Source organism: Macrosteles quadrilineatus, unplaced genomic scaffold (genome assembly GCF_028750875.1).
Source record: "Macrosteles quadrilineatus isolate MER2022 unplaced genomic scaffold, UCM_ALF_1.0 Scaffold_4__1_contigs__length_99947679, whole genome shotgun sequence".
Taxonomy (NCBI): Eukaryota; Metazoa; Arthropoda; class Insecta; order Hemiptera; family Cicadellidae; genus Macrosteles; species Macrosteles quadrilineatus.
The window spans coordinates 25,257,204-25,269,231 of record NW_026542597.1 but is presented as its reverse complement, the minus strand read 5'-3'; the positions used below and the strand labels follow the sequence as shown (position 1 = coordinate 25,269,231).

Genomic DNA, 12,028 nt, shown 5'->3' with positions numbered 1-12,028 from the left:
CGTTTTTCAAAGAGAGTTTACTCAGAAATACAATCCACCAACCTCCAAAGAGCGGCAGAATCTTTAGCCCTGATGAGAGTAAATGTATTTTACTTCACTTTTGCAATAACTTCATGATGATATTACCTTTGTTGAGACATAATTGCTTTAATAACTACAGGATCCACTTTGCTTGGGAAATGTCTATGTGAAGATTTCATATAATAACATGTCAAATACAGGATTTTTTACGATATAGGTTTTTAGTAATTCATGAGCTTTTGTAGTGGCAGTAGTTTTTTTCTCTACTTTCTGCGGATTAATACAGCTGTCATCATCTCTCCACTCTTTTCCTTGTTGTAAATGTAATTGGCATAACCAATGCTAAGTTGTACATAATTTTATAAACACTGCGCTATGCAAGCTCTTATACAAAAAGAGACAAACTATGTAGTGTCTTTATGTGGGCAGCAAAATTCAACTCCTTTGGATTCTTATCTGACCGAGAACATACAACATCACCGTAGTAACCTGAAGATCTTGGAATTGTTCGTGGCCGAAATACATGGGCGTCCATCAATATGGTCCAGGGGGGCCTCGAGACCTCCTTTGTTAAATACAGTAGAACCTGGATGACAAGACTCTCATGGGGATTATTAAATTACACTTGTTATCAAGGTTGACTTCTTATTGAGGTTTGTAATAACATGTTATTAAGGGTCAAACAAATCCAAGGGGATTTAAAATTACACTTTTTATCAAGGGTGACTTGTTATCGAGGGTCTTCTTATCAAGGTTTTACTGTACAATTTTTTCAGATTGTGTCCAAAAATCCAATCCCAGAATTAACAACTTATCAGGAGGAAACAACAACTCTCAGCTAGTGAGGTCGAGGTGACACAAACAATATATCATGCGACAGATCAGAATAAGTTTAAAAGAAAAGATAACACTTGATTTAATGACAAAATTACTTAATTATTTAATTGAGTCTTTTTGTGCTTGTGCGCATCTTAATGGAAGTGTTTATAATCCTGATTCCTGATATAGCTTCGCAACAAAAGCTCCCACAGAATTCTTTTTAAAGTAGGTTTTCAAAAGAACACAACTTGCACAGGACACCCTTCTGCCTTCACTAGGTACCTCATTGTGTTTGAAATCAAATACTTAGGTTTTTTGTTTTTTTAACTGGAGTGTCATAGTCTGAGAACCTAACTTAAAGATCTGTAGACAGGATGATACAGATCGGACGTTATCTTGAACACCTGATTGATGCTTTGTCATTATATTCACATAGATCACAGTCTTAAAGAGTGATATCTTAAGCAATTGATAGTACCAAAGATTTAAAAAAATACTGATCATGACAGTGATTTTAGTAACTGTGGCAGGATCTGCGGTTGATGAATTGGAACATGAAGTTCAAATCACAATGTAATTTGGTGAAAAAGATTGCAAAATAACAAAAGGTTGAATTGGCAAAGCCATTAAGTTACAAAACGTGTATACAAAAAATCAATTTACTGGCAGTTATTCCTACCCCTGGCCACCCCTTATGAAAAAGTTAGATGGAAGCCCATAGGATGAAGTGCTACCCCCTAATATAAGGATTACTCATCCTGGGAGTGTATTAAAAAGACAGGGAGCATAATCTGAAAATCTTAACCAGAAATAAAATCACAATCTTACCTCCTCGCCATTATACTTAACTTTAAAGAAAAATAGATGCCCCCCCAGAAACCTACTAGGTAGGGTACTCCACTGACAAAAAATGAAATTCTGAGAGAAAAATTCTATATTGTGTGTATATAAGTCAGATGATAAAAGACTTCTGTTAGAGCAAGACTTTGAACTACTTGTCGAAATTGGGGGTAAGATATTGATTTGCTGGTCGGAGGTAGGTTTCAAGAGGGGGATGGAATTCCGGGAGGTAAAGGTTCATTGATAGATCCGGGGATAGGTTTACAGGTGACAACTTAAAGATTCCGGATCTAACCTTTTCAGCTGAACATTTATAGGGGTGGAGATTTCTGGGGAGTCCTACACTCATTTTATTTGTTCAATTCTCTTTTTTTTGCAAATTTCCCATATAGGGAATAAGCTATTATAGGACCGTGTAGGTCTCATGGTAAGACCTTGACCGAGGACCAATTAAACTTTTCGTTTTGAGATCCCTAGAGGTCAAAAACACTGTTTGTTCAAATTCATGTATATAAAATATACTTACAGTATTTAAATGTGTCCGTTAACACAATAACTTGGGCAAAAATGATCCGATTTTGATTAAAAATATAAACGTGTAGACATACAGTAATAAGAACGAGTTCGCGAACCAGCATGGTCGGACTATGGGAATGGGGGTTTATGGAGGGTTTTATGGGGTAATAATGGGGTTTTCCTATTTTTGACCCTAAAAACATAAAATTTTGCAATTTATTTAGCTAAGCCGTTTTGTAGAGCACATAAAACAAATAATTTAGTATATTGAAGCGATGCACGTAATCGTTAAGGAGAAAATTCCATAAAACTGTACCTAAATTTAAAATAAACATAAGCAAACTACAACGGTTTACTAATTCTCCATAAGAATAACATGGGAATTTTAAATTTACAGTTTACATTTGAGTTATATATTTGATCAAAATATATTTATAAAAATATATATTTTGATCAATTTTTAAAAATTGATTTATTTCATATTACTATTAACATTTAACTATAAAAACCATTTATTACAATAATTTGCTCTTTTTGTCCAGAGGTAGGATTCTGGAAGGTACAATTCCGGTGATCCTTTATAATTTTTTGTTATTTTTTCCATTTTGTTTTTTGTTTATATGTACATTTTTTATGTTAGAAAGAATGTGTCATTTTATAGTTTGATGTACAGTAGTTAACTAAAATAGTAGCTATTCTCATGAATTTTAAATTACGATCCATCGATCCATGCGCAATATTTAGGAAACTAGTCTTACTCAAAATGTAAGTTAATTAGAGTTTATCATATTTCACAATAATTATTCACTAAAGAATGAACCCCCAAGTCCAAGAACTGGTTCATCCTCCAGAATATGGTCTACAATCTTTACTTTCGCACATAAAATATAGTACCTAACTCAGCACGCTTATAAATTGTAATTACCTATTTCTGTGTTTGAAAAAAGAAACATATACTTAGAGTAAGTCTTCATTGGGGTATTAACTTCATCAAAGTAGATAATATTTATTTAAAAAAAGTTTCCAAACAAATATTATTTTCCCACAGTAGAGCGCGCGCAGGAATACTAGACTCTGGAACTACTTTCTCTCCAGTCTGTGGAGGACAAAAGCCGCTCCGCTCATAGTGTGTTCGGTTCGCGACCGTTATAGAGTATAGTATGGGACTCGTGTGTAGTGTGAGTGCGACACATTTATGATGTTTTTAACATAGTTGTGTGTGAAGTGTTGTGTTTAGTGAATTGTTTATTGGCTAATGTGAATCAGTGGTACAGGATATAGCCGCTTCATCATGAGGCGACGTTTGGATTATATACCTCTGGCCCTCATATTTGTTGGGTTCATTTTATTGGAGCTACCCGCTTGTGTTTCAGGTAAACCACACCAGTTAACAACTGGTTCATCAATTTAGTAATAATATAACTGAGAGAATATAAACGCGAATTCATGAGGACCTTTTAACCTTACCTTATAGAATAGACGTTTACAAAGGTAACAACTAAGGGAGTATGTTTTATCTATGGTAACAACTTCGAAGCTACCTGTTGATCAGGACTTGCAATGCTCGCTCGCGTGCTATGGCTACACGAGTGACATTCTAGGGCCCAACTAAAAACCAAATAAACTTTGCTAAGGTTAAGATTTGCCAATTTTAGCCGTTCAAAGGCTGGGGAATTTAGTGTTGACATGTGATTTTGTTGTGTTATTGTTCATACCATGCTAATAAAATTAGGCGTTTTTTTGTAGTGAAAGGAATTTTGTTATGGATTGCCTTGAATAACTTAATGATTACTAGGGATAACTTATGTTATCTCCTTATTAAATTGCAAGGTTAATTTTAAACAAAATTGTAGAATGAACTCACAAGAAGAAAAGTTGTTTAGTTGACTCCTCTAAAAACATCTTAAAATACGTCAAGTAAGTTCAAGTTATGCTATGTTATTTACCCGTACGCTGCACAATTTAGTTTAAAAACCGTTGATATCCGACTTCATTGTCTTTATCATTTGATAAAATCAATAAGTTATGGAGTTGTAGTTTTGGTTAGTTTGCAACTCTAAGCTTACTTGCTCTTCACGCAATTCAAAGCTGCAGAGCGTAAACTTAGAACGAGATTTTACATTTTAATGCGTTTTTCCTACGAATTTATAGGTCCAAATGACTCAACCCTTGGCTAAAAGCAATATCTAAAAAATGTCTGTGATCATAAGTCAACTAGCGGAAGTTCAAAAGTCTTCTCTCGGGCAATAGTACCGTAACTTTTCAAGTTGTTACAAAAATTGACCCCCTTAAATAATAGGCTAATTTTTAAAAAAGCACTTTAGTCCAAGTTGACTTGCTTAACCCTAGAGCAGGCGCTTCACCAGTAAAACAGGAGCGCCTGCGGAGTTTTATTCCGCAACACTAAATAGCACAACTTTTACCCATTTTACTTGTTGTTATAATAACGCAATATTTATTTAAATGTTGAATAACGTAATCGGGAACCTAATTTCATTGTTAATAACATTATTTGTTCAACTAAATATGAGTAGGGAATATTCCAAATAGGCTACAGTAAACATATTGAGCAATTTGAGTAAAGGTATCACTGTCGGTGTTACGAGAGAGAGGGCGTGTGTGCAGTTTTGTTCCGCGTTAATGCAATAAACTTAATACATAGGTATGCAAACAAAATATAGGCTATTTGATAATAATTATTATAAATAATGAAATAATACATTTAAACATGTTTATATTTTCGTAATGTATAAATTATATGTTACATACAGATTGAAAAATTTTACGTGTATAATAACAACAATTTAATGATATATAGGCCTAAACAAATAAATAATAAAATTTCAATCATGAAGTTTGGTTTTGTGTACTAAACAATTAACTAGGCCTGTACATTAGCAAAAAAGATATGTACTTAACTTAATGTAAATTAAAGTACATAAATGAAGTCTCAAATAAATGAGTAATACCCTAATCAAAATCTCGTTTTGGTTGTATTTCTTCTATTCTTTCTTCCCCTTCGACACTATCAAGCGATCCTCGTAATTTCTCCTTTTCTAATAAATCCATAGTGACGCAGTCCAATAAAACGGGAACACCAAATAGTTATATAATTCACTAACATACACAACTAAAACAGTTACCTCTAACACAGAAGAGCGCATGAGGAAATAAACTCCTCGCTCTTCTGTGTTTTACGCATATGCGACAGGGCGCACGCGGAGAAAACTTCCGCAAACTGACACAGTGTCACTGAATTGCAACTAACAACAAAATAAGGAGGAATTTGGGGGTAAAAATAGCTTGGGGGCATGTCCCTGGATGAGGTGCATGAAGTATGGAGCCGGACACGACTGCTGACACCCATTATGCATATTTTAACAAAAACTAAGTTCAGAGGAAAACTGAACAAGCGCCCGCTCGAGGATTAAAAGTTATTTAGGTAGACCCTATCCATCGAACCGATACTTTTTATCAGTTCAATAATCCAAAGGATTCGAATATCAAAGTATTGAGGAAATTTTTAAGAGTTTAAATGTGGTAAGTTAGCAACTCAAAAATCTAATCTTATCTTAATCGGCTTATGTTCACTTAATTGTAAATTAGTACCGTAGGCAAACTTATCTTCCTTTTGTAAGACCTGTGTGAGAAAGATTAAAAAATGTTTTTACATTGCTGTTTAACTTAATATTAACTTAATCGTGTGCTAAATTGAATTAAAAAATATGTGTGCATTGGGATTAAAAATATCCAGATGAACTTATGTCTCCGTATCTAATAATAAGTTTCAAGTTATTTGAATGCCACCTTTCTGAAATAAGTTAGGCTATTGGAATACTGTAATTCAGTGTTTCAAATATGATTTAATCCTCAATCGAGTCAAATCTATGCCTACTTTATAAGATAGGTGGCCTATATATAACTCAAAGTCATAAAATCTTCCTGGATGAGGCATCAACATTTGCTTGTGCTACATTGGCCTGGCCGTAAGAAACAAAACTTAACCTCAATGTTATAACTTTTCAATTAAAAGCACCGCCCTTAAAGCATTGTGTAGCTTGTGATCATGAGCACAGAAAACGTACATGAGCTGCCTTAAATAAAGAAGTGTACCAAATTCTAAAGGCTTAAAAACACCCGTTATTTAAAGTAAGGCCTGTCACTCTTCAGTGCCGTATTATTCTTGGTACAAGCACAAGGATTTTGACTTATGGTTAAAGCAAGTATTGCCGGAATTCATTTTTATAGCCCCAGGATTGCATTTAATGACAAATAGGGTAGGACAAAATCGTACCTCGTCAAGATAATCTTGAGTAGTCCCATAATAGTAGGCCCATGGCGGTTATTTTATTAGTCCGCAATCGTCTTGCTAACAAAAGGACCTCTTGAGGTGTTTTCAGAATGAATTAGCCTAGAAACCCTAAAAAAAAAAAAAAAAAAAAAACGATTAACTTTGATAGGTCTTGTCAATTACACAAGACAATAAAAAAAATATAAGTCTTAAAGTATATGTCTTTGGTTGTTACCTGCAATAATATAAAACAAATTCAAAGAGTCTCAAATATCTGACCTGGCTGGATACTGTAACATCGTTTTGATTTTATCGTCTTCTCTCTGGCTGTTTTTAAATGGCTATCATGATTAAAAATCCTATTTATTTAGGCCTATCATTATTAATGATTTTTTAGAAGTTCGATAAAGTAACTTGAAAGCACTTAATGGGATTCAAATACAGTTCTAGTCAAAGGGTACGGTAGCACAACATTGCAAAACTTCTATTGGAGTTTAAATTATGTTTTTAAATATTTTCTACCAACGCTGCTAAGTACAAGAGATATGGACTGATTTAAATATTAATCTCATTTTTATTACCGTACTTTTCATAAATGGTTCCAAGGTCCATGGAAGTCTGTGTTTGTATGCCCATGGTTAGTTGGTTTCTAACTTTGCGGAAAATTAATGAGTTAAAAATACCATGAGCAGTCACAGCTTGATGGAAATCAACACCCGGTAAATCACTGTTTCCGCTCCGTTCAATCTGCGGAACCAAGACAATTCATTAACACTTTTGTGCATAGTTTCTGGTTGTTTATAATGATTCAATACGCTTATCATATGATGCTTATGAAGATGTGTTTTACAGTACAAGTTGTTGGATACATAAATAAGATTTTGTATATTAATGCAACAAAAGCATCTTTTATATAACACTAAAATCTTTTGTTTCAAATAGAAAATTGAAATTAAAAGATGTGCCAGAGTGTATTAAAAATACTTAAACATTTTCTAAACTGGCTTCAGTGGAATGTTTAAGGTATCTTAAAATAAATTAAATTATTTGAACAAATTTTACACAAATTACACTCTAAAAAGTAACTTTGCCATTACAAAAATGCCTAGTACCAGTACCTTATTAAGTATGAACAACAACATAGTTTAAATTCCTCCATTTACAACAAATACTAGAAAGTTTCTGATCCAACAGTCCATGTTAATCCAGCAGATATGAAAGCGTCGATATTTATTGTTGCAAGCTGTCCATTCCACTTATAGCGCTTGCATGATGGTGTCCAGTCCATCTAAGGTTAATTAAATGTTACTCAACTACAGCTCAACACACATAGCTGTGCAGCTGTGAGTTGTGTACATTGTGAGGCGTGTATTGTACATTGCAATACCTCACAAGTGATATAAGGCATTGCTTGTGATATCACATTACTCAGCTTGGGAGCGTTTCATAAACTCCAAATTTCACAAACTCCAACGCTTAAAATATTAAATGAACAGAGCGGTTCATAACCTCCAAATTTCATAAGCTCCAAATCTATAACATTCAAATAATCACTGGTTCACAATGTCCAAGTTTCACAAACTCCAACGTTTAAATATTAAATAAACAGAGCGGTTCATAACCTCCAAATTTCATAAGCTCCAAATCTATAACATTCAAATAATCACTGTTTCACAATGTCCAAATTTCACAAACTCCAACGTGAAGATACCAAATAAACAGTGCGGTTCATAATGTCCAAATTTCATAACCTCCAACGGTACAGTCTGAGCCAGAAGTCTCTACAGTGGTTGCCACAGCTTATTAAACGGCCCCAAAACTCAATGTTCCGCTTCAAAATAACTCGACATTTAGCCTACTTAGACTTAAGTTATATGGTTGAAACTTCGTATGAGTGAAGTCAATAAGTCTATGACACTATTGGTTTTAATTAAAAGCTTAAAAGTTAGTATTTTCTATTTTAAATCTTCAAATAAAGTCGGTACTTTTAAATGAGTTTTAAAATATGACATGAAAAAGTTCGTCGGCTGCTAATTTTTTTATTTTTTGGTCAGGTAAGTTAAAAAACGGTGGATTTTGTAGCTAAAGAGTTGAACCTTTTGGATCATATTTTTTAAAATTTTTAGCTGGCGTAGTTTGGTTGTAATTTAAATTGTAATATAGGGGCTACCCGCCGCGCCACGTGGCGTCATGCGGGCAGATTCTGCCTACAACGTCACTTGTAATACAGTTTAGATACTCAAATTTGGAGCTATACAGGAAAGTTACTAAACTAATTAGAAAAACACGGATTACGAGTCACACTCAGCTGTGTGACTCAAATATGTGTTAGCACATAATTTGCAAATCAAATTACATATTTATATTTTTAATAGCTTTAATTCAAGCTTTCAGCTGAGTTTCTTAACTGTTCCGTCTCTCAATTAAAAGCCATTACAAATATAGTAAGAGATTTTTTTTACCGATGAAAAATTTTAAAACATATAAATTTGTTTTATAAGTATATTTTCTATTAGCTGTTAAAATTTCATGATGATTACATCAGTAGTTTTTTTTTGTTATGTGTAAAAATAGCCCTTTGTTAGAAAAGTGCCGAAAACCTTGTACTTTATTTATTCTACCCACTAAAAGGACGAGAGTTAAAACAACATAAAAAGGTAGAAACTAAAATACATAAACGCAGAAATACATTTTTATAAATAGGATTTAACTTATTCATCATATTGTAGGTATACTGGTCAAGTTTCAATAAAAGTTCATACTCGAGTATTTACAATTTTTTACTCGACAGCAGTCTCGTTTTCTCCTTGCAACTTAATGTGGGTAGTTCAATAATGTTAAAGTTTTGACAAGGTGATAATTTATATTTGGATTTGCCTTTTCAGTGGAGAGTTAGGCATTGTATACCTTTTATTTACCAAAAAAATGCGTAATCACAAACAGTGGAGTCTTTGACTGTCGTATAAAATATTAAGGTATGAAGTTGTTGTTGTAACGATTATTGCATATTCTATTTAAAAATAATGTTCAATGTAAATAATTCAACAAGTTATTAGATAGGTACCTTTTATAGTTTTTAGTTTGTATTTAGCAAATTTCCCTATAAGGAAGTACAGTAGCTATTACCGTAGATGGCATGGTAAGACCTACGCCCGGGACCGATTTACTTTTTGATTTTGATGTCCCCAGAGGCCAAAAACACCATTCGTTAAAATTGTTATATATGTATATACTAGCTGTACCCGCGGGCTTTGCCCCGTTTAACTTCATAAGTATTCGCATGGCTCATTCACGTCCTGGTTGAAGTTCGTTCGCTACGCTCACTCACCTTTAGGTTGGAGCTCGTTCGCTGCGCTCACTTGCCTTCAGGTTCGAGCTCGTTCGCTGCGCTCACTTGCCTTCGGGTTCGAGCTCGTTCGCTGCGCTCACTTGCCTTCAGGTTAGCTCGTTCGCTACGCTAACTCGCCTTTTAGTTGGAAATTAGCTGTTGTCATAAATTTAAAAAAAAGAATAGTGCTGCACCCTGTTGGTAATCCTTGTAACTTTTATGCTATTGAACATCATAGAACATAACGACAGAACCAACTTGTTTAATTGAAACAGCTGTTAAGATTCATTAATTCCTTTTAAATATGAAAAATTATAAAGTTAACATAAAAGTTAACTAAAGAGCCACTGGGGCGGAGCCCGAAAGGATTTTTGAGATAAGAATATGCTTTAATGTTAATCGGGAATGTGAGCTATCATCATGCCAAATTTCAGCCCAATCCGTCCAGTAGTTTATGCGTGATTGAGCAACACACACACAAACACACACACAAACTCACAAACTTTCAGATTTATAATTAGGTTATTAGTAAGATAGATAGATAGATTTATATATATATATATATATATATATATACTAGCAGTTACCCGGCGCGCTTTGCTGCACTTAACAAATATTATTTTAAATGGCAATTAGTTCATTACGACGAATAATAAAAGTGTATACAAAAAAAACATATTTTACTTAATTGCTAGTGGATGAACAATGTTTTTTGTTTTTTCATTAGGTGTATAAATATATAAGTTTTCAGGCGTACCTACCACCACGTCAGCACGCAACATACAGCTGTCCGTGTGAAAGCATGCATGTTCTAAATTTAAACCGACGTCAGTCAGGGATTGCCCTGGTGTCTTAAAATGGTTATTGCGAAAGCAAGACACAAAGGAAATTTTAGTTTCTTAAATTCAGAGGGTAATTCGGATGAAATCATCAGTATTCATGTGATTAAAACTATTTCTCCTTTAAACTTACCACTGATAATTCTTGCTTCAATCATTTTTGGTGTCAATTTTAGCGAATTTCCCTATAGCGAAGTAAGCTATTACCGTAGGTGGCATGGTAAGACCTAGACCCGGGACCGATTTACTTTTTCATTTATTGATGTCCCCAGAGGCCAAAAACACCATTCGTTAAAATTTTTATATATGTATATAAATAACGATGTACGGATGGATAATGCTACTTGATATTTAGATTCAGTGATATCACTACCTGCCGTCCCCCCTCCGCGCCACTTCGTCACGCCACACGTTTTGTGAAGTTTTACGTTCATTTATACAATTTCCATTATGTACGGACTTTGTCTCGTTATTATAACACGCATATGACCTTTGACTATTAATACAATAGTTCTTCTGTATCCAATAGTGAATGATATAACATACAATTTCCCAAAACTTACTACTGTATTATTAACCAATCGTTTCAATTGTTTTAATTTAAAATTCTCATAATGCAACTGGTTAAATGATATATAAAATTCCAAAGTGCAAATGATAAAATCCACGTCATCTACCAGACAAAACTACTCTTAGTTTTTAACATTGCCGTTATTAACTCCGTTTAGTGATTAATTTCAAATGAATGTAGGATAAGTAAAAACAGTCGATGATGCGTAGAACAATTGCAATAATTAAATGCTGATAAGTTTCCTACTCTAAATACCCTACTCTAAAATATTTACCTAATGTTACTTTTTAAATTCCGATAAATTTAAAATGTGGACCATTAAAAAAATATGCCGGCACCACCCATAGTCACTGGGCGACAAAATCTCAGGACTGGGTGACACTTGTGTCGCCCAGTTAACATGTTATTGTATGCCCTGAGAGGAACCATACTACTCTTGCAGCGTTAAAATAATTATAATATCCAAGAAATGTTCAAATCCATGATATTGATTGAGTAATCCATTATCTTGACTTAAGGCTTCAAACGTTCAATGGCTCAAATTAAAGCCTATAATTTACTGATTATTTTGAGTTTAAAACATAGAAAAAAAAAACATAAACAATACTAGAAGTATTGATTTTCAATGATAGAAAGCCCGTATATAAAGATTCATGTTAAAGAGAATACGAATTTCACAATATATTCTTATATGAACTACATCATGTGAAATGTTCACAAAAATCCAATATTTTCCAAATGTAACACACTGTTACTCATAAACAAGGAAGTAGCTTTATAAAAAAAATCAACTTAAAAAAAGT

At 33.6% G+C, this 12,028-nt stretch overlaps 1 protein-coding gene across 1 annotated transcript in view; it reads left to right on the top strand.

The window, feature by feature from the left end:
- Nucleotides 1–3,325: 3,325 nt before the first annotated feature.
- Nucleotides 3,326–12,028, top strand: part of LOC128992717 (neurogenic locus Notch protein) — a 138,057-nt gene continuing 129,354 nt past the window's right edge. The window contains exon 1 of the mRNA XM_054416438.1: nucleotides 3,326–3,569. Coding sequence (XP_054272413.1) covers nucleotides 3,488–3,569 — 82 coding nt within the window. The 5' untranslated portion in view covers nucleotides 3,326–3,487. The remainder of the gene's footprint in view (nucleotides 3,570–12,028) is intronic.